The sequence below is a fragment of the Phoca vitulina genome, unplaced genomic scaffold (genome assembly GCF_004348235.1).
Source record: "Phoca vitulina isolate PV1807 unplaced genomic scaffold, GSC_HSeal_1.0 scaffold38, whole genome shotgun sequence".
Lineage (NCBI taxonomy): Eukaryota > Metazoa > Chordata > Mammalia > Carnivora > Phocidae > Phoca > Phoca vitulina.
This window is the reverse complement of record NW_022589741.1, coordinates 14614688-14640231: the sequence shown is the minus strand read 5'-3', so window position 1 is coordinate 14640231 and position 25544 is coordinate 14614688. Positions and strand designations below refer to the sequence as shown.

General features: G+C 62.2%; 1 protein-coding gene across 15 annotated transcripts in view; it reads right to left on the bottom strand.

Annotated features, from left to right (window-relative positions):
• Positions 1 to 25544, bottom strand: part of PHLDB1 (pleckstrin homology like domain family B member 1) — a 49628-nt gene that overhangs the window by 11986 nt on the left and 12098 nt on the right. For 6 of the 15 annotated variants that reach the window (XM_032427838.1, XM_032427841.1, XM_032427840.1 and 3 more), the window contains 17 exons: positions 20966 to 21091; positions 18138 to 19486; positions 15488 to 15769; positions 14945 to 15085; positions 14694 to 14831; positions 12018 to 12146; positions 11497 to 11652; positions 8341 to 8451; positions 8118 to 8207; positions 7376 to 7519; positions 5602 to 5775; positions 5011 to 5151; positions 3500 to 3640; positions 3246 to 3348; positions 1819 to 2113; positions 1647 to 1737; positions 197 to 343 (listed from right to left, as the gene is read on the bottom strand). In XM_032427838.1, the coding sequence (XP_032283729.1) occupies positions 197 to 343; positions 1647 to 1737; positions 1819 to 2113; positions 3246 to 3348; positions 3500 to 3640; positions 5011 to 5151; positions 5602 to 5775; positions 7376 to 7519; positions 8118 to 8207; positions 8341 to 8451; positions 11497 to 11652; positions 12018 to 12146; positions 14694 to 14831; positions 14945 to 15085; positions 15488 to 15769; positions 18138 to 19486; positions 20966 to 21091 (3758 nt within the window). Of the gene's footprint in view, positions 1 to 196; positions 344 to 1646; positions 1738 to 1818; positions 2114 to 3245; positions 3349 to 3499; positions 3641 to 5010; positions 5152 to 5601; positions 5776 to 7375; positions 7520 to 8117; positions 8208 to 8340; positions 8452 to 11496; positions 11653 to 12017; positions 12147 to 14693; positions 14832 to 14944; positions 15086 to 15487; positions 15770 to 18137; positions 19487 to 20965; positions 21092 to 24067; positions 24207 to 25544 lie in introns of those variants that run through there. The other 9 variants (XM_032427849.1, XM_032427846.1, XM_032427852.1 and 6 more) reach the window with 7 other exon arrangements.

The window sequence follows — 25544 nt, the reverse complement described above, 5'->3', positions numbered from 1 at the left end:
CGCGCGCGTGCGCGCGCACCCAGCTCTCTGTTCCCCGGGGGCTGAACGAGACCCAAGCGGAATTCTGCTTGTACGCGCCAACAGCAGTCTTTTCCGGAGCAGAGGCTTTACGGCCCGCAGGGCTGGCCGGCTGTCCCCGCTCCTCCCCAGCCCCACCCTCAAGCCGACCGCCCAGCACCCGCCGGCGCCCACTCACCTGGGAGAACTGTTTCTCCCGCATCTTGACCTCCTTCTCCACCAGCTGCTGCCTCCTGGCGCTCTCGCTCTGCAGCCTCCGCTCCACCTGCTCGCGCCGCCTCCGCTCCTCCTCCAGGGCCTGCCGCCGGAGCTCCATCTCCCGCTCCTGCCCCCAAAGCCAGCGGTCGTCGCCCACGGCTGCCCTCTGCCGCCCCTTCCCCCGCGCCCCTCCTCAGGCTGGGGCCGAGCTGTGGGAGGCACCCACCTCAGAGGGCAGCCTGGCACCAGGGAGCATCACCCCCAGAACCCACCCTCTGCAAGCACCTTGCCGGTCGGGTTAAACGCTTTCCAGTGCTCGGATCCGGGCTCTGCCGGATGAGCTCTGTGAGCCTGACAAAATCACTCAAACCCCCTGGGCCTCCGCCGTCTCATCTGTAAAATGGGGCCGAGGGCGCCTCCCTTCAGGGATTATAGGGAAACTTACACGAGGTCGTGTACATAAACCGCCCCTCGCGGATGCCGGCGGGACAGAAGCACCGAATAAACGGGGCTCTTACACTTCTTACCTGAATTCCTACCACACACATCACCTAAGTGACTTTTCCCGATACTGAATATTCTCAGTACTCCTTCCCTAATCATCACTAAGGCCCTTTGAAGCCAAATAACAAACATGCGTAGTCGAACTTCAAATTTTATGGGGGAAAAAATGAACTTACAGAAGCCATTCTTAAAAGTGTCTAAAAATCCTTAAACCAAATCATCAAACACAAAGCACGTCAGTGACATTTTATGTCCTCATCAACAGTAACAACCTTCACACCGTAAGCTCCTGTTTGCCATTTCTTCCCAGCTCAAAACTGAGCAGAGTCTCCTTTCTCTCTGTTTGCCAAGAGCTGCTTGTGAATATGCCCTCCTTCGACGGGAGTACGACTGAGAGGCCTTCTTTTCTGGCTGGCCTAGCGGCTGCCTCCCACCCCCCAAACCCCACTCTCACCTCCAGAGACACAGAGCGCCCGGAGGGTGGAGACAGACCCCCCACCCCCGCCCCAGGCACGGGGCTCCTCAGCCCCCAGCGCCCCCATGTCCCCTCCGCCAACACCCCTGCTCTGGCCTGGACACCTGCCTGCTCTTCTAGTCCTATCCCTTGAGCCCCCGTTCCCGCCTTTCCTCGCCATCCCCAAGAGGAAGGACCTGCCGCCGGCGGGGAGACCAGAATCAGAGTCCCCGTGGCGGCCAAAACACCCACAGAGGCAAACGCACAAAGGCCAGAAGGCGCCGCTGGGGAGATTCACGGTGGACAGCGCTTACTGTGCTGCCGCCTCTTGTCCTAAGAGCTGCGACACCTGCCACGTGGCCAGGCCTCCTCCACTTGAAGAACGCAATTAAAACCCTTTCTTCCTCGAGGGAAGGTCTGGAGGAGCCTGGGGGCGGAGGGGCTGGGGGCGGCCGGTGCCAGCCTGCCTCACCCTGGACTCCATGAGCCGGCTCTTCTCCGCGTGCGCTTCTTTCAGCATCTTCTCCATCTCCTCGATCTTGCCCACGTCCAGGCCGCTGGCGCTGGGGGAGGGGGAGAGCGGGGGGCATCAGGGGGCCGGGAGGCGGCTGGCAGAGGCAGGGCCGGCCCCCCGGGGCGGGTACCTGGACATGTTGTCGGGCGAGCAGGCCGAGTTGCCGCCCATGGAGATGCTGGTCTCCATGCTGTCCGAGCTCTCCAGGCTCAGTGTGTCGTAGGCGTGTTCGCCGTCCTCCCCGCGCTCCCGGCCGGCCGGCAGGTGGTGCAGGATGGAGTGGTGCATGAGCGGGGGGAAGCCGGAGGGGCCCGGCGGGAAGGGGGCCGCCCCGTGCAGGGCATCCCACTGACACTGCGCCTCGGCGGCAGCCTTCTGCTTCAACTCGGCCAGGCGCCGCCGCTGCTCCTCGATCACCTGCTGCCCTGCGGGAGGGACGGGGGCAGAGTCACGGCGGGCCCTCTGGGGGGACACTGGCAGCATCACAGAGGGAAGAGGGGAGCAGGGAGAGATCAGCACAGGGCCCACCCCTCGGCCCCCCCCAGCTTCCCTAAAGCCCCCCCCTCCCCAGCCCCAGGTCCGGCTGCCCTGCCAGCACTCGGTCGCCTGCACGACCGGCCACGGCCACATCGTCCGGCTTCAGTGCTCCTTCTGCATCCTGAGCCCCACAGGGCACTGCCCCTGCCCCGGCGGTGCCTCCAGCTCACAACCATGGCCTGAAGAGCAGGGCAGGGCGCATGCACCCCCCCCCCGTGCTGGGGAGGGGAAGGGGTGCAGGAGGGGGTCCGTGAGCAGGGTGTCCATGCAACCCCAGCAGTGATGCATAAGCAAGAGCAACACCAGCAGGGAGGAAGGGGAGACAAGGCAGAGCACAGCTGAGGCAGAGCGAGCCCGGCTCGAGGGGCAAGGCCAGGGGACACCCCATCCCAGCTCAGCCGGTGGGGGGGGCGCGGCAGCGAGGACCTGCGCAGGATCATCATGCAGATGCCCAGGCGGGGCTGGCTGACCAAAGCAATGCCCCCAGTGACCAACATTCTACCTGCTGGGTTGTCGGCTGGGGGGGGCTCGGCAGGAAGCGACTCGCCTGGTGTGGGGGCCCCGGGCAGAGGGTAGGGTAGAGAGACACAGAGGGGATGAGACGAGGGAGACGCACAGACGTGGGCTTTCAAAACGACCAAAATGCACACAGGCAACAAGGACTCCTGGGTCCCCAGAGCCGGTATCTTAGGGAACCACCTCTGGAGGCCATCAGGTGCACCCCCTGCCTCCAGACAGGGCAATGTCCATCCCGGCTCAGACCAACAAGCATCTCCCTTCTTTGCTGAGCTCTCTGGGAAGGATCGCACGGCCCCCAACCCTTAGTCTCTTGATAGATATCCAGGAAGCTCTTCTTCAGATATTGAATCTAAACGCTTTCTGTGCTTGCCTAGAACTCCATTAAAGCAAAGACACCCTGCGAAAGGTGTGGCCCGGGGTGGGGGTGGGGGGGTATATATCCATATATCCAGGGCCCCCCGGGGAGAGCGGGGGGGGGGGGGCAGGCCCGCAGCCACTCACCCTTCTGCTGCAGGGCCAGCTGGCGCTTGGTCTCGATGTCCTGCAGCGTGGCCGCCAGGTTGCGAGGGAGGCTGCCTGTCCCGTTCTGGGCGAGTAGAGCACTCTGCGGGGGGAATGGAGCACTGGGACCTGGGGCTCGGAAGACCCCCCCTCCCAAGGCTGTCCTGGGCAGCTCTGACCCCTCCCCAGCGGCACAGCCTCCACGTCCCTACCCCAGCCATGCCACACACCCAGCCCGCCCACGGTCGTCAGACCTTCGGGGAGGGGCTCCGGCCCAGGGTAGCCACGCTGAGCTGGGAGGAAGAGGAAGAAGAGCCAGAGGAAGAGGGGAGGGGGCCACTGCGGGTCCGGGGCAGGGGGCTGGTGGCCTCACCATCCATCTTGGAGCGGTAAACCTGGAGGGAAGAGATCCTGACTGGTGAGCTCCAGCTCCCCCACCAGCCAGCACCCCCATGTCACCTAAGCTGACTGTGATCCAGGTCCCGCCCCGGCACCAGGCCAACAACAGCACTGAGCTTCTTGGGCCAGCCCAACGGACCAGTGTTACTGGTAGCCGCCAAGCCTTTTCCAGGCAGCTCCTCTCTGGACCAATCCCTGGTCCCAGATCTCAGAAAAGGTCTCAGAAAATCGACCCATGTGAGGTGGCATTCACATCGGTTGGGCAGAGCTGTGCGGGAGACCAATGGGAGGGCCGGGGTTCCTTCTGGTCCAGCCTGAGCCACTGACAGGCTGTGTGACCTTGGGCCATGTACCTCCTGGCTCTGGGCCCTAGGTCTGCAAAAGGAGGGAGCAGAGCTAGATGAAGGAACGGCCAAGCTCCCTCCCAGCCCTCATGTTTGCTGAAGACGGGGTCTGGAGTCAAGAACCCTGACCCCTTGCACAGGTTTTGCTACTTCCTAGTCGTGGGGCCTTGGGGAAATGACTTATCTTCTCTGGGCCCCAGTGTCTGCTCTGTAAGAGCAGAGAGTGAACTGCTGATGATCACATGAATTGAAACACACACAAATAGAGCTGCCTTACGTGCTAGAAGAAGCGAACTCCTCCCAAAGGGAACATGGAATTAGAGCTGAGACCACAAACGTAGAGGTGCGGTGCCTGCACCCCAGGAGGGAATCTTGGGCGCTGGGGTCCTGGGCACAGCCGCAGGTCAGTGGAGCACGCCCTGACCCCTTTCCCCATGCCACGGTCAGCAGCTGGCTACAGGCTCAGGTCGCCTGTACCCTGCACGGAAACGCTGAGGAGGCCTGGGCACGTCCTCACGGCTGTTACTTCAAAGTCTGTCCCACCAGTACTGCCCCCAAGTGTCACCCCTGGGGTGACCCGGAGAGCAAAATGCCGGCCACACTAGTTCCAACTGCAAGAGGCCCAAGAGGGCGTCATCCCCCCCCCCCCCCACCCCGGTGACGGAGGCAGAGACTCCGGGCCTGAGCGCTGCCGGGGACAGAGCAGAGCCGTGGTCTGCCCTAGCACAAGGCACCAGACCCACCCCACCCTGGTCCCCCCCTCGGGAAGGCCCTTCCGCTGGACCGGCAATCCTCTAAGCCATCCGTGGATCAGAGGCTGGCCCTCCAGCTGCCCAAAGGGCCAGGACGCTGCCCGTGAGGAGACCTCACGGCCCAGAGGCCCCTTTCTGCCCTGACTCGACGGACTGCCACCCCCGCCCCCCCATCTAAGGTGGCGCTGTGTGACTGCTGGACCAGCAGGAGGTACCCAGAGCAGAGAGGAGCAGGGCTCGGGGAGGGGCGGGCAGGGGGAGAGGGGTTACCTGCAGCTGCCGGGAAGCTTTGGCGGGCAGAGGCGGGGGAGAGGAGCGCGGGGAGGCCGCCGCGGGGCCGGTCCCCAGCCCGGCCATCAGCTCCTGGTACCACTGCTCTAAGTCTACGGCAGGGAGAAGCAGCTCCTCCATCTGGAGTGGGGCGTGGGGAGCGGGCGTGGGGAGCAGGCGGGGAGGGGCGGGGCGGGAGGGGGCGGGGAGGGGCAGGTTGGAGGAAGAGTAAAGGAAGGCCTCGATCAGGGGGGAAGCAGGCAAGTGAGGGGGAAGGGAAGGGAGGAAGGGAGAAAGGACAGCATAGAGAGAAGGAGGAGAAAAACAGTGAGAGAACAGTTGCTGCGAACACGCCGAGGGCAAAGAGGAACAGTCAGGACACAACTCCCAGACCGGAGACTCGCGCTCCGCCAGCCCCGATGCCGGCGCCCGGCGCCCACCGGCACTGCGCACTCCGGGGCTGGCCTGGAGCTCCGAGGCCGGGAAGCCGGGGCGGCGCGCGCACACACGCACGCGCACGCACGCACGCACGCACACGCACAGCCGCACCCGCCGTGGGCTGGGGGTGGCAGGAACACACAGACCACCAACCTTGGGTGAAGGCGTGAGAGAAGCGGAGGAGGAGGAAGAGGGCAGCACGGGAGGAAGGCAGGTGGTGGGAACCAGGTGCCGGGAGGCAGAGGCCCAGAGAGGCAGGCCTGGCGCAGGGGCTGTGGGCACGGGCGAGGCGCCCCACGTCGCCTTTAGCTGCTCAAGCGTCACGTACTTGGGGGAAGGCCAGGATGCGGGAGGGAATACAAGAGGTTAATGGAGCTGCGACCCAAGAGATGGCCCTGCCCGTGGGCAAGGGAAGGGTAGTCCTAGGAAGCGAAGAGCAGCAGAGCCTTGCACAGCCCGGGAAGGCGAGTCCTCTCAGTAGGACGCCCTGGCGCCACAGCAGAAGGCCTGCCCCTCGCTGAGCCGTCAGGAGCTGCAGCGCCCGAGGCCCCCGGGAAGAGAAGAAACCAGTCCCCACCCCCCTTATGCCCGCTGCTCTTCTCCCTCACCGCTGGAGACAGACCCTGTCGTCCCCCAAGCCCCACCCAGGCCGGAGGCACCATCTGGGCATCCACGAGGAGGCCCAGGTGGGCTCCCTCCGTGGCTGGTACCTCACTGTCAGGCAGGGGCTGGGCGAGCACGCTGGGGGAGGTGGCAGAAGCATGGGGGTCCAAGCGGAAGCACAGCTGGAGAACCTCTGCCAGGCTCACATACTCCTAGGGTGCCCGGTGGGAGGGGGAGGGATGGGCAGAGAAGAGGTTAACAGGGTACAACCAGGTACCCAACACCCAAACTCCATGCCTTAGGGCCACCACTCCATTCAATACAAGATCCAGAGCAGGGGTGGGGAGCTCAGCTGCCCACCATGGCCGGAGACAGCTGTTGTGGGCAGGGTGGGGGGAAGGGGGGACCAGAAAAGGGCAGGCAGAACGGTCTGAAGGCTCTTCTTGACCTCTACCTTTTGAAGCTGCCTTGCCATCCAGGCAGACCCTGAAGGCCCACCCCTGGGTTTGCTCTGGGCTGGGGACAGGAGAAGCCGAGGGAAGGCCTTCCAAGAGTCCACTGAGGATCAGGACCCGGCTCCCAGACAACCCTTCTGTCTCCGACACCTTGGACATCCCCAGTGGGGCACACACACATGCGTCCATGGAGTACCAGCCACCATTCCCGAGCATCTCCTCGCACCCCATCTGCTGGGGCAGGAGCTGGAAGCGGTGGGATGGAGACACCACTAGGGAGTGAGCTGGACGGGCTCTGAGAGAGAGACCTTAGCAGGGAACAGCTCAAAGCCCAAGTAGAAAAATGGGCCCAGTGCCCATGGGTTAGTACTTGGAGAGAAATACTAGCACATTAGCTTGTGGGGTGGGAGGACAGGGCCCGGCATAGTCCCTGAGCATATCCTCAGACCCCTGGGCTTATCTAGGTGTCCCAGACTTGGCAGACATCCAGAATGCTGCTGAGCGCACGAGAGCCTAAGCCTGCCCTATCCAGAGGGAGCCCCAGCCTGGCCTAGCTCCAGAGGGCAACTGTCCTCCAGGGCTCAGGGAAAAGGAAAATGAGCTGGAGGATCCAGTGGGTTGTGAGAACTGATGAATGGCATGCAGAACATGTGCAAATTAATATGCAAATCGGTGCTCTGGTTTTGCACGGGCTGCGCAGGCCCTCTCAGGAACAGCAGGGTGGCACACGCACTCACACTCTCACAAACTCTGGCCAAAGGGTAATGGCCACGCGCCCTTCAGCTGGGCCCGTGGGGGAAGCTGTAGGCAGGAGCTCAGCAAGCAGGCAGGCAGTGGGCACAGCAGGGCAGGCAGTTAGCTGTGATTACCTCTTGTGCTTTGGGGCTGAGCTGAGTGGAAGCAGGTGGGGTTAGGGGGACAGAGGAGGCCCCAGGCTCAGAAGACCCTGGGAAAGGGACCAGAGTTGCAGATCCCAGCCCCATCTCTGAGGACTCGGAGATGAGCAGTTCAGCCTACAGAGAGGGTACATGGTGAGGGGCCTCTCCCCTCACGCAGCCCAGCCACCCCGCCCCAGGCCTCAGTTGCTTGTGCAGTGACGCAGGTAAAGAGCTTGGGAACTGGGGCACATCCTGGTTGGACCTTACACCCCAGGCATGCAAAGACTCGGGAAAGAACGGCTTAAGGGACGTCAGAGCCCACTTCTCGGCCAAGAGCGTAGCTCTAGACTGAAGCCCAAGGAGCTCCAAGGTCAGGACCCCTAGATTCCTGGGCTCCCCCTCAAGGGAAATCTACCCAGCCCTAGCCCTTACCAAACCTCCGAGCTGCCTGTCCTCCCCACTCATGCCTCCTGAATCCCCCAGATGTATTTAATCACCCAAAATGGCAGCATCAGTAAGCTCCTCCGAGCCAGAAAGGTATCTGAAAAGCAGCAGCTGGTGGTCACAGAGGGTCAAATCCCAGACGTCAGGGCCATTCCTACTCAGACCTCTCCAGTTCAGGAAAATGTCCCCATACTCAACCTCAGGGGCGAAGGTCCCCCATGTGGCTCCAGAGCCTCCCGAGAGACCCGCTGGGCCTGAAGCCAGGGCCACAGCCCAGCACGTGCGTTACCTCTTTGAGGGTGGATGTGGTCTTCGGGAAGGACCGGCCTCCTGTGAGTGAGTGGTATCTCCCCTCCAGCAGAGTCAGTCTCTCCTTCTCCTACAAGCCCCAAGGGACCGAGTCAGCACGGGGTGGGGGTGACGGCACGGGGGAGGCCCAAGGGAAGGGGGTCCCGCCTGGCCTCCACACACGTCTCCCACCATCGCGCCCCAGCCCACCCCGCCTGGGCTACCTTCTGCAGTAGCTGCAGGGAAGCGTTCTTGTCCCTTGCCAGGCGCTCCGACTCTTGCACTGCCTGGGCCCGGATCTGCCCCGCCTGGCTGTCCAGGATTGCCAGGCGCTCCTGGAGGAGAGGGGGGCCAGTCAGGCAGGCCTGGGAGACAACAGGGCTGAGCCCACGGGGAGACCCGTGGCTTGGGCGGAGGTCATCAACCAGCCCTTCTGCTTGGCTTCCACTCACCGCGGGGAAAACAGGCAACTACGGTCAGTTCCTCCCCTCAGCCCTCCCTCAACCAGCAACTCCTGTGCCCTGCCGTCAGCGAGTCCAGAACCCGGGGCGCAGTGAAGAGTTCCCCACCTGCCCCGCCCCCACCGCCACCCCCCCAAGTCTGCTGCCTTCCCGGCCGGGACCTCCTCACCAGCCTCCCGCTCCCACTCCCTCGACTGTCTGGTGGGCTCCACACTGCCACAGATGCCTTCTTAAGATGGCCTTGGAGGTTTGTTTTTGTTTGCTTATCTGAATTTTCGAACCCTTCTAAAAATATATACATATTACTTGAATAATTTTTTAAAAATTCACCAGTAAGGTTAGATGACTCCTCTCCTCAAAATCTTTGAGTGACTCCCCATTACTCACAGGCCAGAGCAGGGACTCTGAAGCCGGCATTTGAGGGCTCCTGGAACGGGCCCCCCCCCGAGTCCCCCCAAGCCTGGCCGCGGGGTACAGCGAGCTGCGAAGCTGCATGCTCTCAGGCCTTTCTAACACCGCGCCCCTTAGCCCGGGAGAGCGGCCCCGACCTTCCACCACCGAGGGCTCGCTTATCCTCCCAGACCTGACGGAGCGCTACCTTCTCTCCCCACACCTTCCTCAATCACCACTCAATTTCTCTGCTCCTCCCTCCGTGCTCAGATGACTGTGTAGCGCCCTCTGCCTCATACTACTGGTACTTATGAACATGTGTCTCCATCACCACCCCGCCCAGGCTGTGCAATCCAAGGGCAGGGGCAGTGTCTTAGATTCTGCCTCCATATCCCCAGTAGAGCTTAGCACAGCGCTTGGCTCAACAACCATGTGCTAAAAGGAAATGAAAAGAGAATAACGTGAGAGAGAAGGACGGGGGATGGGGGAAAAAAATGGGCTGGGTTAATCCCAGGAGGGCTTCCTGAAAGAAGTGGCCTTAAACCACCACCTTTAAGAGTAAGACGTGAGCAAGGAGGGAGGGAGGGAAGAAGGGAGCTGTCCTAGATCTGGGGTCAGCCCAAGGGGTAATCCCCACAGCAAAATCTGCTGTTTATTGAGAACCTGTTAGTACTCAAGAACTCTGCTAAATGCTTTGCATTTGTTACCTCATTTAATCCTCTTTTGAGGCAGGTGCCTTTATGCCCATTTTACAGATACGAACACTGACATAGGGGCACCTGGCTGGCTCAGTTGGTTAAGTATCTGCCTTTGGCTCAGGTCATGATCTCAGGGTCCTGGGATCAAGCCCCATGTGAGGTTCCCTGCTCAGCGGGGAGTCTGCTTCTCCCTCTCCCTTTGCCCCTCCCCTCACTTGAGCGCACATGTGCCCACACTCTTTCTCAAATAAATAAATGAATAAAATCTTAAAAAAAAAAAGGAACACTGACATATTTAGGAGCTAATGAGTGCTAGAGCTGGGATTAGAACCAAATCTGTTGGGACTCCAAAACCAGTACTCTGAACCACTCTGGATCACAGTGGAGATGGGAGCACCAGACACCAGGGCAGATGCAGCCTGGCATGGGTGGGACACTGGGAGCTGAGGGAGGAGGGGAGGCTGAGCAGGCTCAGGAGAAAGCAAGGGAAAGAATGTGACCCCCAGGGTCCCAGTGGCTCAGCTCGGTTCCTAGGAGCCAGGGTGGGCATGGGGAGGAGAGAACAGGAGTCCAATCCTACTGACCCCTCCCAAACTCCCTGGAGCTTACACCCACCAGGACCTCAAAGGGATGGGATGAGCTGATCTAGGGCTCCCGGATGCATCCTCTCCAAAGCGAAGAGGAAGAGGCTGGAGAAGTGCTAGCCCCTGGCCCCAGGGCAGTACAGCATAAGGAACAGATACTTTGGGGCCAGGCGGGCCTGGGGTCCAATGCTGACTCTGAAGCTTGTAAGCCGAGAGGTGTGGGGCAGATATGTAGCTTCTCTGAGCCCTCGTTTCCTTGTCTATAAAATGAGGATAAGAGCACTGGCCTGTGAGAGCATCGTAAGGTTGGCATAAGGTAACCCAAGAAAGCCTCCTGGCACACACCCACGTGCTTGGGCAATGCTAGCTTGCTTCCTTCCTTCCATCTGTCTCACATCTGGAAGCGGATGCATTTGTAAGGCAGAGAAACTCAGGGAGAGGGGCAAGGGATCCAGACGCAGGGGGAGGGCCAGCAGCTCCCCACATACCACCAGACTGAGGCTAGCCCTCGAGACCCCAGCCACCACTTTTCAACACCCCTCCCCTGATCTCACTGCCCTCACCTCCCACCCACTCATTCCAGCCGTCGCAGGCACGTGAGCTGCTGGACCATCCTCCCGCTTCTCCTCCCTGACTTAACACAAGCCTCCTCCCAAATGTACTCCCCACCCTCACATACACACACACACCCTGTCCTGGGCTGGCTGAGATCAGGAGCAGAGGATCACCGCATCTGGAGCTCCAGAACCAGTGAGGATACCATACACAATCCCCTTGTTTTCTGGCTGAGCCACAGCTGGAGCCTAGGGGATGCCCTTTCTAGGACCACCGGTTGGCTCGATATCCAGACCTCAGCACCTTGTACGTTTCCCAGCACGTCCACCAGACAGACATCTACACGAGCAGCAAGCCTCCCCCCAGCCTCCTCCTCCCCCATCTCCACCTTTCATTTCTCTGCCCACCAGGGCCGGCTCCGAACAGGAGCCCTGCCCACTCTCCACTGGGAGCCCACACTCACTAACAGCCCCTGCCGCCCGCCCAGCGCCCTCAGACTACCCTCAGGGCCCATGCTGTCCTCACACACACCGTCCTGCCTCATTCTCTCGACAGCCTGTTCTTGGTTTGCAGAGAGGGAGACTGAGGCTCAGAAAGGTAAAGTTAGTTTTTAGGGGGTCATCAGCCGGGATCCAACTCATTGGCCTCCAACCTCCCCGCTGGCTCTGAGCAGGGGATGGGGCGGCGCGCACCTTCCTCTTGGTGATGCTGCGAAGCAGCTCGGCCTGGCTCCGGAGCAGCCCCTGGCCGGCCAGCTCCCGCTCCTCCTCCACGCGGCTCTCCCGCTCCAGCTGCTGGAACTCCAAGTCCTCAAACAGCTTTGTCTCCGTCTCCAGGGCCTCGGCCTCCTTGAACGACAGTGACAGAGGGGGTCGGGCGGTGCTCAGGATACCACTCCGGGCCTGGAAGGCCAGGCCACAGAGGGGGGCGGGGGAGTTCTGAGGGCTGGCCCCAGGGAAATCGGGGAAGGGACCTGCCCCCGCCCAAGCCCCTTTCCTCTGCTTGGCTTTGCCCCTTGCGCGGAGCATCAGTGCCTGGAGTAGTAGAAAGGAGAAAAGCGCTCCCCCCATCCTTCCCGGTCCCCTCCAAGCCACAGCACCGACCCTGGTGTCCGGCAGGTACTGCAGGGCCCAGGTGGTCCCGTCCCACCGCTCTCCTCTCTTCTGGGTGGGTGGCCCTCGGGGGCCAGGGAAGGGGGGCTGGTGAAACTGACCCTTCTCAGCTGCTCCTGTAACTGTTCCCGCACTGACTCGGGGCAGTTATCGAGCTGCGTCTGGAGCTCGGCGTAGAGCGCCTGGCGGGCCTCCAGGTGCCTCCGTCCCGCGGCCAGCTCCGCCCTCTCCTGGTCGGCGGGAGGGGGGGGGAGGGCGGGCACAGGGGAGAAACAGAACACACACTCCTCAACTCCGGCCCGCGGGCAGCGGCGGCCATGGGGGGGGCGGCCAGGGAGGGAGAGAGCCAGAGCCGGGGAGCGGCAGGGCGGTGGGGGGAAGAAGCCGAGGAAGAACAGAGGAGGATACGCGGGAGAGGAGAGAAGAAGAGAGAGGGGGAAGGCGTGTGGGAGGGGTGAAGCGCGGGAGAGGCGCAGGACACTCGCAGGTGCAGGGGGCCGTGTTCGACAAGACGGGAGGGTCTCGGGCAGAAATTTTGGTCTCTTGGAGTCCTCTGGACTAGAAACTATTTGGGGAGGTCCTAAGAAAAGCCCCCTGTCTTCTCTCCAAACCCATCAAGGCCGAAGCTGCTTCCCCATCACAGACGCGCAGCCTCTGGCCCCTGCTTCTCCCCCTCTTCCACCGCCTGGAGACCAACATTTCACCCTGGGGCAAAGGGTAGAGCCGGCGAGGGTTAAGTGCAGGGGCCGGGAGTGACTCAAAGCTGAAGATGTTAAAGCTCCGGGCAGTCAGTGCAGCGGCGGGACCCCAGCCCGACTCCCAGGGCCTCCCTCCCTCCTGCCCAGGGTGGAGGTGGGGGGCTGGTGCTGCGGGCTGAACTCCAGCAGGAGAGGGTTGCAATTAGTTTGGCCGTTGCCATGGCAACAGGAGCCCCAGGAGTGGGTACAGAGAGGAGGTGGATAGCTCTGTCTGGGGCGAGATGACACCTCCGAGGGCGGGAAGGGGGACAAGGGGAGGAGCTGGTGAGTCACCCCTCCGAAGGACAGGCAGAGGAGAAACTATGATTACTGATTCCAAAACCAGAGTGGGGCCGTGGGCTGGGGAGGAAAGCCAAGTGAACCTTCCCCACGGCCACCACCCCCACCCCCCACCACCACCTCAAATAACTGGGCTCAGAGAGAAGGCACAGTCCTGACTTCCAGGCGATGCCAGGTCAGTGAGAAAGGAAGTTAGGCAGCTTCCCTCTGAAATGCTGAGCTTACTTGAAGTAAGTCCCTATGCGGAATCCTGCCCCGCCCTCCCCGACCCACCCACCCCCCCCATCCAGGGAGAGGAGGACCCAATCAGGCCAGTTCCTGGGGTCCAAGAACCTCCCCCTCATTGGACTCAGCCTTTACAACACCCTACGTTCCCGATGGCTCAGGGGTGGGAGAAGGGGAGAGGCCTACTCATTCCCACCCTTTGGCTGGGGTATCTGAGCTTGGGAAACCCCAGGGGGGAAGCTGGGAAGGGCAGCCACGGTGTGGCAGAGAGAACCCATCCAAACCCTCCCCAGGCCATGCCACCCCAGCTACACCTCCAGACCCCTCAGCTCCGAAAGCAAGAGAGGGAAGGGAGGCAGATGGCTAGAGGACAGCTGGCTTCTCCCTGCTGTATGGAGGTGGCACCCGGGACTCTTCCAGTTGGGCGGCACTCTTCAGGCTGAGAAGCTCCCCGGCTAGGCATTTCCCCCAGCCTTTACCCCTCCTGCCAATGCACCATTGAGTAAAGCTGAGCTGTGCCCCCTGTCCATTCCTTTCTGATCAAAACCCTGGAGTCCCACACCAAGAAAGGAAGGAGGCAGAATTAGACGGGGAGAGGTCAAGGGCACGGCGGTGCCCCTGGAGTTAGTACGAAAGCAGGCGTGGCTCAGCCCTGCCTGGGTGGCACTGGCAGTTAGGGGCATGCGGAGAGCCCAGGACAGTGATTAGAGGGCGCGTTAGTGCAGGCCTGGTTGGTAAGCGTGGAGTTAATTTGGCACAGAATTTGGGAGTGTGGTTTTGGGGGCCAGAGCCAAAGCTCCAAAAAAAAAAAAAAAATGGGGGGGATGTCAAAGAATTTTTAAGATTCTCAAAATTGGGACAGGAGGAAGACGCTCTCAAAAAAATTCAGGAAAATTAATTCTTGGAAAAAATACTGTCAAGTCCAGAAAGAGGTGGCCCGGCTCCACACTCCAGAGCTTTTGGCACGTTGTTGGGCATCTCGGGCCTGGAGGGCACGGCCCCTGTGGGACGGAGCGCCCCCTGCAGGCTGGCACGGGATCTGAAAGGGGCGGGGGCGGGAGCTGGGACCACCTGGGACGGGAGGCTGCAGATCCTGAAGGCTCAGGGGAAGCAGAGACGTGAGGGCCATCTCCCAGAGGTCACATCCTGAGCACCCGAGGCATGCCGGGCAGGAGACGTTCTCTTGATGGAGGGACCCAATCCCGAACCACTTCCCAGCAGCAGTCCCTCAGGCTGTGCTCACTGCCCAGCAGCTTTGGCACCGCCTAGAAGGGCCACGAAGGACCGGGAACGGCAGGCACCCACAGGTAGCACAGAGACCCAGACAGAGGAGACCCCAGACCCCAGCCCAGCCCCTGACAGTGCCCTTCAAGCTGGTACCTGCCACAGAGGACAAGGCCCCCTGCTCCCGGGCGACACAGGGACCGCCAGGTCTGCAGGATGGCTGACGAGGGAAGGGGTAAGAGGCCTAGAGGGGGCACTGCCCCTCCCCCAGCCAGGCCAGCCATGCGTTACCTTGTCCCTCTCCTTCTGGATGCCGCTCTCCAAGGTCGCCAGCTTCTCCTGCAGCTGCTCCACTGCCTTCTGCTCCTTCTGCAGGAGCCCCCGCTCTGCCTCCCTCTCCCCCTGCAGCAGCGCCCGCTCCATTTCAGCCTGCGGGTGACACCGGGGCCACGGCACGGCCAGTCAAGGCGGACGGACTCAGGCCGCTCCAGAGGCCTCGCCGCGGCGGGGGGAAGAGTGCGGCCGGGGCCCCCACGGCTCACCTCCCGGGCCGACTCCTGCAGCTGCTGTTCCAGCTCCTTCACGCGGACCTTGAGCTGCTCCACGCGCCCCAGCACCTGAGCGCGCTCCTCCTCCAGGGCCAGCGCCTCGGCCTGGAGCTTGGCGCCAGGTGCATCTTCATGCTGCGGGGGGACAGAAGCCATCAGCTGGGGGCGCCTGGAGCCTTCCATGATCAGACTCAGAGCATGGAGCCCCGTTCCTCAGGGCACTTGGAAGGGGCAGCTAGACCGAGAGAGGAGGCCAACTCCCCTCCCCGCAAGGGAAGCAAAACCAGCTCAGCCAAAGGCAGTGGAGGTTCACCCCTGAGCGCCCGGCCCGGAGGAGGCCGCACGGCACGGCCCGTCGGAAAGCATACCCACAGCCTGGGAACGCATCAACACCGCCTCACCTCTCCACCTCACGTCCCCAGTCTCTTCCCAAACCTGCCCCTTCGGCGACCTCCCCCTCCCCGGGCCTCGGCCCCCCCCACGCCGGCCTCCTCTGCCCCCCAGCCCCTCTCACAGGAGCCCCCCACCCCGCCCCACCTCCTGCTGGGTGCTCTCGGTGCTGCTGCACTCCTCCTTGAGGTTCTCCTCGTCGGAGCGTTCCACACACTCCCACAGGCGCTGGGGGGCACCCCCAGGCTCCTCAGCGCTCCGCCCAGAGGCCCCCGTGGCCCCTGAAAGGCCCCGTGAGGGCCTCCGGGCTGCCAGTGCCAACGCGGCCGCGGCCTCCCCAATGCTGGGCAGCTCCCCGGCCTCGGGCCCCCCGTCGGCGCGGCTGTACTCGGCACACAGGTTCAGGATGGTCTCCAGGCGCTGGCGTTCCTGGGGGGGGGGGGCACAGAGCAGGGCATGAGCGGCGAGGGAGGCCGGGTCCCAGCAGACCTGGAGCCAGGCGCGGAGTGCCACCAGGACGGAGAGCTAGGACACCAGGTGCTCGGGGCTCAGAAGGAAGTCAGGAGAGCCCCAAACCCAAGGCCTGCGGAAGCAAAGGGAAGGAGGGTGTCCCAGGAGTAGGCGGGACGAACCAAAGCCACTGTGCCACCTGCCCACGTGGCTAACCCCGCCCATCTCCCGGTTTCCTTTCCCTTTTCGTTCTGTCCCCAAGGGGGCTTCCTTGCGGACACCCAGCCACACACACTGGTGAGCAGGCTAAAGACCACGAGACACTGATAAACACTCGGGTGCTCATGCTGACTCGGACCCACAGAGATCTACAGACACAAGGGTACACAGGACCCCCACCCCCCACCCCGCACACACCAGTCCTGACCCGCGAGGACACAACATGTGCGCTGTGCTTACATTAACAGGCAGGTCCTGGCGCGCACGGACGCACGCCAGCACACACACAGACAAACACAGCCTAGCGTGCAGACAGGTGGGCACTGACCCAGACCGGGCTGGAAACCAGACCCACAGGCAGCTAGGGATCCCAGGTTCCCGCAAAGCTGCGCTCGGCCTATGTACACCAGGCCAGACAGACCTGGGACACGGTCCTCCTCATGCTGGCCCCAGCTTCAAGTGCTCTCAGGCAGCCCCCCCCCGTGTCTTCCCAACCAGGGTGGCCGGCGGCCGCCCTTTGACGCCCCCGCCCAGTTGTGAGCGCTCCAAGTGACTGCCACTTCATCCACCCCCCTCCCCACAAACAGCCCCAGCCAGATACCTCTCAGGGGCCCATGAAGTGAAGGAGGGACGGTGCAATCGTGCTCCCAACCTGTGGCCCCCTCTCTCATCCACAGCACCCCAGCCTTGAAGCCCCCCGTCCCAGACCTCAACCTCAGGTGTCTCTCACTGCACAGTGTGGCCGTGACCCCAGACACGTACCCAGCTTCCTTCCTGCTGCCTGCCCAGTTCCATGTCAAAAACAAAACCAGGAACAGAGCCTCCGGCACCCAGGAGGCTGGGCCAGTGCCCCCGCCCCTGCCCCAGGACCCAGATAAGCAGCCTGTGGGGAGGTGGGAGGGGCAGGGTAGGGAGCCTCCGAGATTTAAAGTGGCAGGAGGGGCAGGTCAGGGCTGGTGGTGAGGTGTGTGCTTGCGCCTGGGGGTGGGGAGGCTGGGCCCGTCACTCTGCCTTCACCAGACTCACTGCTCCCTATCCAGGATGAGCCCCCAGGGTGGTCCAAGCACGCTCCTCGAGGCCGAGGCAACAACAATGAAAAGAAGATGTAGCGACAGAAAACACTGGGGATCCTGCCTCATCTCTCCCCCAGTCCGCGACACAAACACACTGGCCCGCACCCTCAACCTCACCCAAAGCTGTCCCAACCTCTTCTGAAAAGCTCTCCAGACAAACCTCCTCATTTCTGGTTCTCCTCCTCAAACCAATCCCACGGTCCCTGGGCCCCCCAGTAACCCCGTGCTACTCACAATCCATTCTCCTGTCCGTGTGCTTGAGTGTCTACACACCAGCCAGAGCCCCCATGAGCTCCCTGCGCTATCCGGGGAATCCTGGCCCCTGCCCAACTCAGACGCTGTCCCTAGGACAGCTGCCCAGAGCCACACCCGGCCCCCAAATGCAGCCACACGTGTGCACCCACGCCGATGCACACAATCACAATCGACGGTCCCGCCCAGGGTCAGGCCAGGGGCCGCCCTTCCCTGCCACCCACCTTCCCAGATGGTCCTGCCTGGGCCAGGGTGAGCAGCTCCCACCCATTTGCAAAAGACCAAAAAGAAGAAAGAAAGAAGAAACTTTTCTAAAGAACAAGGGGCTCTTCTAAAAAAGGAGCCTTGGAAAGACAGGAGATTCCAATTCCAGCTCTGCCCGAACTACTGTGTGACCTCGGACACACCCATTCCCCTCTCTGGGCCTCAGCCTCCTCCTCATTAAGACCCGCTTCTCCAACTGAGAGGTGCCAGGCCTCACCAGAAATGTGGTGCATTTTCCTAGAGCTTTGTTATATTCAGGTAAATAACACGAAATTTAATTTATACATTAAAACAAATGCCGTGTTATAGAAGAAAAGCAAGATTAACGTGAACTTAAAATAAAGCCTTTGAGATTCCAAGCAAAGTTCTTCAGGGCACCAGACCCCTGAGATACAGGTCACTAAGGTGCCTCCTGGAAGTAGAAAAGCTGGAGAAGCCCAGGCCCTTCCAAGGGCCCCTCCCACTCGGCCAGCTGGCCTGCCCAGGCCCTGGCAGGGACCCCGCCATGGACGGCGGCGGCCTCCCTGGCATCCGCTCACCAGCCTCTCCATCTCCTGCTCCCAGAGCCGTTCTTGGCGCTGCCGCCGGTGGTACTCCAGGAGGTCGTCCTCATTGTCACTGATCTCCGTGATGCTATTTTTCCGCTCCCGGGTGACAGGCACCCGCAGGTCCCCACTGGACAGCTTCCTCTGGGCGCGGGGGCTCTGGCGGGGCGAAGCCCCAGTCAGAGAGCCCAGACTGTAGGCTGGGCTCAGCCTGCCGCTGAAGCTGCCCTTGCGGGGTGCCAGGGACTCCCCAAGCGTGGGTGAGGGGCTCCGTGTCCTCCGGCCCCGAGCCCCCAGGGTCAGTGAGAAGTCCTCTGGTGAGGCCCCATGGGCGGCCCAGCGCCGGGGCCGAGGACTCTCTGCCACTTCTCTGGTGAGCTTGGGATCTGGAGCAGTCCTGGTGGGCATGGGGGACAGCGCCCGTCGGGACAGAGCCGGGCTCAGCGGAGGGAGTTCTCGCATGCTGTCCAGGCCCCGCCGGCCCAGGCGGGGACTCTCGGGAGGTTGCAGGGTGCGGGCGGCTGGCCCATCGGAAAATGTTCGGCCCACCAGCTGGCGTGAGGGGCTGGTTGTCAACAGCCGCTCGGTGCCCGGCAGCTCACGGAAAGGGCTGGGAGGGCGGTCCTGGAGTGTGCCAATCTTGTTTCGGGGAGCAGGGACTGGAGGCTGGAACTTGGGGCTGCCAGGAATGCTGGTGGGTTGGCTTCGGGCCCCGGAAGCTGGGTACTCACTCAGGCTGATAGCCACCACGGGCAGCTGTCCACCCAGCCGGGGGCTCTCGGGGGCTCTGCGGGCCTCCGCCAAGACAGTGGCTGCAGGGCTGTCTGTCAGCAGACCTCGGAGGCCAGGACTGGGAGGCCTCTCGTGACCCCCTTTCCTGCCCAAGCGGGGGCTCTCAGAGGCGCGGGCACCGCTCGGTCGGGACTGTGGGGGCTGCAGGGCCAGATGGTAGCTAGAGGAACGGGCAGGCACCAGCGGGGGCATGGAAGGCGCTGGCTCCTGCCCGCTGGGTGAGTGGCTGGCACAGCTTCCGCTGCTCGCTGGTGAGGAGAGTGGAGAGAAGGCTGGAGACGTGTTCTCATAGCTGGAGCCCACAGACATGGCGCCAGGGCTGGTTGGGGGGGACAGCAAGTAGCGCCCCCCATTAGCCATGGGCGACAGTGGGGAAGTCGCGGCAGGCTTCTTGCCTGCAGCTCCAGGCTCCTCTAGCACCAGTGAATCCATGATTTCCTGCAGGTCCTTCTCAATGGAGCTCACCAGGGAACTGTGGCTGGCACAGGCGGAGGGGCCCCGGGCTGCTGGCTGGGGGCTGTGGTTGCCATTCACCAGGCTTTCTGACCCTGCTGGGGGGAAACGCAAAGACGCCTCAGGCCCTGGCCTTCAACCCTCGGGAGCTAAGGATGCACGAGAATGAGGGCACTCTCCGGCCTTCTCCTAGCAGAGGCTAGGAGAGCCAGGTGATCTGGGTGCTTCTCTGCCACCGACCCGCTGCGCAACCTTAAATCACTTGCCCTCAGTTGCCTTCCTTTCTGTAACGGAAGGGGACGGGCGCTGCTCGCTGGCTCTGACGTTTTCCAGCTTGCGACAGGGTTGCTAACAGTGCCAGCCACTTCTAGGCCTAGTGGTGCTGGGCTCACCCCAAGAAGAGGCCCCCCCGCCTTGGTTTCCCCAACCTCCTATCCCTCTCGTTCAGGAAGGGCAGATGGACATTCTGTAAAGGGCCCGGGGGCACGCTGTGGAGCTGGCCAGAAGTTCGGGGTTGTGGGGGGGGTCCAGTCTAATAGGACATGAGGGCCTCCCAGCACAGCAGCGGAGACCCGGGAAAAAACACAAACCAAACCTCCAGCGCTGGGTGAGAGGGGTGTCCCGCGCCATTCTGTGTGGCCGGAGGCAGGGAGGGCCCGGCGCAGCTGGGAGCCCCCGGAAGCCAGGCCGGCAGCTCGGTGCCTCCAATTGTTAGCCCATTGAGCCAGGGCAGCGAGAGCCTGCCTGGGCCCCGCCCCAGGCCTCGCCAACCAGCCAGAAGTCCCTAAAACCACCGCCCCGGACAGCTGCGGGAGTGGCGTGACGAGGCGAGGGTGACAGCAGAGTAAAGCTAGCCAAGGCGTGGACTGGGAATCCAGGCTCCTGCGGGGCTCACCTGACGTCCACGTCCACCTGTCCCAGTACCACACTGACACCTGTCATCCCACAGCCCTCTGAACGCGCAGAGTCTCGGGCGCGGGGCTCACTGGCGGCCCCACCGTCTCCAGCCTCCCCCCCCCCCCAGGCAGCTGGGTTGAGGGGCATGGTGCCAGATCCCTGCACCAACCACCAGCTCTCCCCTGGGGCTCAACAAGTCACACACCAACGGCAGCTGTTCTGCCGAGTAACGGGCTGGCATAGTCTGGGGGAGGGGCAGGGCCCGAGGACCTAATCACCAGCAGGTGGGACCCCCAGCGCCTGCAGGGGTTCGACCTAAGGCTTCCTTCTGCCCCCTAAGGCCACCGTCAAGGATGAGGCTCACTGGTGGTGACACAAGAAGCACCTAGTTGTTAGGGTCCCAGACGCTGAGGTGGCATCTTCCAGTACAGTGGGGCTGCCAGAGCCCTCTGTCCCAGGGGCGCATGATTCCCCAATCCCAGCCAAGCAGCACTTCTTGGATCTCTCCCAGTAGCCAGACTGCCTGGCATTCTCCACCAGTGGCCCAATGGCAGGTGGCAGCAAGCCCAGACCGTGGGTAATGTCCTGCCCTGACACTGCAAGCATAACTGGAATGGGCAGGGAGGAGGACCATCCAGGAGGACCACCAACCCAACCCCCGGCCCCAACTGGGCATCTACCTGAGCCAGGACTGTACGGGGGCCCTGGGGCCCGGCCCCCGGCCGGAATCATGCTCTTCATCCACTTGGCTTCGGCTGGGTGGTTAAAGCGGAGGAAGGTGGACTGGCCCAGGCACAACATACAGCCTACAGAGAAAGCAAATGCTGAGAAGGGCAGGGAGGGTTGAGGCAGCCCTCACCCCAAAGCACTAGCGGGCTCCAGAGAGCCCTGGTCCCTGCACTCGGGGTCTACACGGACCCCGCCTGACCCCGCCTTAAGACAGGGCAGAGTGGAAAGAGCACTGGTTTGTGAGTCCCAAGATCGGACTCCTAGTCCTAACTGTTGTTACTAGTGGTGAGATCTTCAGGTGAAGTCACCTCCCCTCTGAGTCCAGTTCTCTCAGTAGAGAAATGAGGATAATACCACAAACCTTGCAGAGTTAATAAGACAACATATGTGGGCGCCTGGGTGGCTCAGTTGGTTAAGCGACTGCCTTCAGCTCAGGTCATGATCCCGGAGTCCAGGGATGGAGTCCCACATAGGGCTCCCTGCTCAGCAGGGAGTCTGCTTCTCCCTCTGACCCTCCCCTATCTCATGCTCGCTCTCATTCTTTCTCTCAAATAAATAAATAAAATCTTAAAAAAAAAAAAAAGACAACGTATGTGATGGTGTCCTGTGAACAGGGTTCTTCAGAGAACACAGACACCCACGTCCCCCTCCCCCAACCTGTACCAGTGATCCATCTATCTGCCCCTTGGGTGGAAAAGTCAATCTGAGAGGCAGCAATTTCCAGGATCAAAAAAAGCTCCGAGAGAGGGGACAGGGGAAAACCATGAATCAGTTAGATGCCCCCGGAGGAAGCAGATTTTGCTTCCTGGTTCCGACTCCTTATCATCCTCCTTATCATCGTGTGGCCTGGGGAGAGCCATCACCCTCTTTCTCTCTGACAAAGCACCCTCTGGCCTGCCATCTTCCTGCTCCTTGGTCTTCTTTGGAATCTAGCCAAGCCTAGGGCCAATGGGCCCTGCCTCAGCCAAGCACATTCCCAGGCAGCAGACACAAGCCCAGTCCTGCCCAGTAAGTGTGACTACATGGAGAGGGGAGGGTGTGTGGGAGCCAGAAATGTAGCCAGGGGCACCAAGAGTGTGCACAGCTGCCGGTGTGCCCACGGGCGCCTGAGCCTGGCTCACAGCACTCCTCCTCCTGGCCACACTACAGGATTCCTACAAAGGATGCTGTGCTGGGAGACGCCAGCGCCCTAGTGCTCTCTGCAACCACCCTCCCACTTTGTCCACGCCCCTGCCCCCAACCTACTGACCCAATCTGGTGCCACTTGGCACCCCCCAAGCTTCATGCCAGTCTGAGCTAAGACCGGCAGGGAAATCTACATTCCTGGACGCTGAGACAGTTCAGCTCAGGCAAGCCACAAGGGCAAGGGGCATCCAGGCCACGTGGATACTGTGGCAGGCCCCCCACTGAGAAGCTCCGGAGCCCAGTGCTGGGACCTTAGGCGTCGCCGTGGCCGGTAGGGAAGGGGCTAGCGGGCTGAGCAGCCCATGGCAGATAACCAGAGTGGGCAAAGCCACCCACTGCTCTGGCACACCCAGAGGCCCTCCCAAGCGGGTGGGCACCAACAATTCTAAAGACTGATGGATGGTTAGGAGAGAAGGGAGCCTTCCCCAACAAGCCGCCAATCAGAGGAGCTGATCCCAGAGTAATCATAACCGGAATAAATAATAGCCAGCCACACTTCCACCTAATTACAACCACAGCTGTTTCAGAAAGAGCCCTGCTGGCCCCTCCCCCTCCTTTCAGCCCTTTAACAAGCTAATTAATGATGAGTTCGCAGGGTCTAGACAGACCCACTCAATCCTAGATTGATGGGGGTGGGGTGGGGTGGGGTTTGGTGGGGGAGGATTGGGAGCCTGATCACATAGCCCAGTCTGGGATTGAGGTGGGGAGTCTGAGTGGATTCCAGCCCATCGTGCCAGGCCCACCCAAGGAGGCTGTGGGCACCCAAAGACCCTCGGCCCTGGCTTCTGTAGCTCAGAGTTCCCTGCCCCCCTCTTCTACCCCTCAGCCTCCTCCACAGAGGGGGTGTGGCCTTGCCGCCTCTGGGCTATAAATAGGTGATGCAGCAGAGCTGAATCTGTATTAATAGAGCGGGCAGGAGGGCAACAGGACTCAAGAGCAGCTCAGTCCTGCCCAAATTAACTTTCTATTTGCACTCAGGGGCCCCAGGCATTGCCCCAACTCTGGTCCCTACTGCCCCAAGGGCCTGGTTAGCCTGTTTCTGGGAGGTATCCTCCTCTCCCGGTCCACTCCTGCCCCACACCTCCAAAGGTCAGCCCACTCAGGAAACCCAAGAACCTCTTCTCATCCAGGCAAAGTTGTGGCCGGTGCCCCCCATCCCCAAAGGGGCACAGGGCCCAGCTGTGTGTGTGTGCAGGTGGGTGGAGAAGCTGCACATCTGGAGGTGAAAAAAACAAACAGGGCAAAGGAGAGGGCGGATCCTATCTCTGAGAGACACGGTGGGGGGGGGCGGGAAACACCGCACACAAACACTCTCTCCTACAAGCTCACACACATACCCGCTCCCAGAAACACACAGGCAGGCAGACCTGCTCCCACACTCACGGACTGACAGTCACTGTTCAGCGGGCCACGCAAATAGAACGGACTGGCCAAAGGGAGGCTGGGGTGAGGGGAAGATGCGAGGAAGGGCCCCCGCCCTTCCATCAGAGACCCCTCTCAGCCCCAGCACGGGCTTCCCCCATCCTCGTCAGGCCCCCTCAACCCCTTCCGGAGGCGGGTCCATGGAGGGGACTTCCGAGCGCGGGGGGAAGATGAGGTCTGGCCGGCCGACGAGTGGCCCCGAGCCCAGACCTCCCACTCACAGATGTTCAGGGCACACAGACCATCGAGTCTCACAGCCCCCCCCCCCACGCTCCCCCAGGGGAGCCGGGCCACCCCGCCCCCCGCCGACCCGCCGTCGCGCCCTCAACCCCCCACCCCAGCCCCTCCCAACCCCCCGCCCCAGCCCCAGCCCCAGCCCCAGCCCCAGCCCCAGCCCCTCGGCGCCCGCTGCCCGGGAGCTGCGGCCGGCGGCGCGGAGGACTCACCGCCGAGCCCGGACCTCCGCAGCGCCGGCCCCCGCTAGCTCGGGCCCTCCAGGCTCCCCGCCCGCCCCGGGCCTGCGAGGGGGCGCGGGCCGACCTCCCGCCGCGGGCTCCGGGCTCGGAGCAGCTAGCCGCCAGGCAGCCAGCAGCCGCCAGGGCCCGGGGAGGGGCGGGCCGGCCACCGGCGGGGGAAGGGAGCCAGGGAGGGAGGGACAAAGGAGAGGAGGAGGGGAAGAGGAAGTGATGGAGGAGAGGCGAGGGGAGCGGGATGGAGAGGGCGGGGCGGGACGATGCGGGCGGCCAGCCGACCGACCGGGGACTCCGAGTCCGGGGTGCAGGAGCAGAAGTGAGACGGGGAGGAAAGGTGCGGGGGGAGGTGACGGAAGGAAAGGTAAGAGGTAAGTAGAGGCCAGAGGGTGAAGCGTCGAGAGGCAGGAGTGAGAAGCAGGGTCTCACTGACAGCCCTCTGTGGCTGGCCTCCCTCGAGGCCCGGGAAGGGGCCAGCCTCAAACCCTGCTGGCTGGTCACCTTGGGCCAGTCACACCCCCTGGCCTCAGATCCCTTATCTACAGAATGAGGAGGCTGTCCTCATTGACAGCAAAGGTTGGGCTTTGACATTCCATGGCTCCCAGGGCTCCAGCTAGGTCACTAGGTCCAGCTCCGGCCCTCCCTGCGGGCACTGTGACAGGGTCAGTCCTGGGCTGGGAGTTCAGGCCTAGGCGGTGCTCTGTGCAATGTGAGCAGCACTGAGCCTGGCTCCCCTCTCCGTCCTAAACACCACCCTGCTCCCCACACTCCCAGCAGCTCAGCTCGGCTCACCCCACCACCCAGGCTGGACCAAGGCACTGCTCCACCCGCCTGGGGCTCCAGAAGCCAACCCCACCTCCTCTCAACCACCACCACCAGTTGTGCTAGTCTTCCGAAGAGCTCTCCCACCCCAGTGAGGCACCTTCCCATCTGGAAAACACAGTGCCACCTGTCTCTGGAGCCCCCAGGGGCCGGCTGGGCTTCTGGGCCAGGCGAGTACCCACCCCCTAGTACCCACCCCCTAGCGCGGGCCCCAGACAGTTCCTCTTGTTCCAGAGACCCGCCCTCTGGACACCAGAACCTTAAGGGACACACTGTTTTCTCTCAGACGCACTCTATACGCTCAGAGCTCACACGCCTCACACACGTTCTCTGATACACACCAACACTTGCCCAGCCACACAGACACCGCCTTGGCTGTGCACACCGAGTCACACAAACAGCCCAGCCGAACACACCCTGTCTCTTATACACGCTTATTCTCACCCACATAATACCCCTCTTAGTTACACACTCATTCAGGCACAGACATCCTTTCACTCAGTCCCTGGAGAGACTCTGAAATCAAAAGCCAACCTCCTTAGAGAAAGAAAGGATTTCTCCACCCTTGCTAAACACCTACCCACACTGCCATACTCCACACTCACACGCACACGTGTATCTCACACCCCTT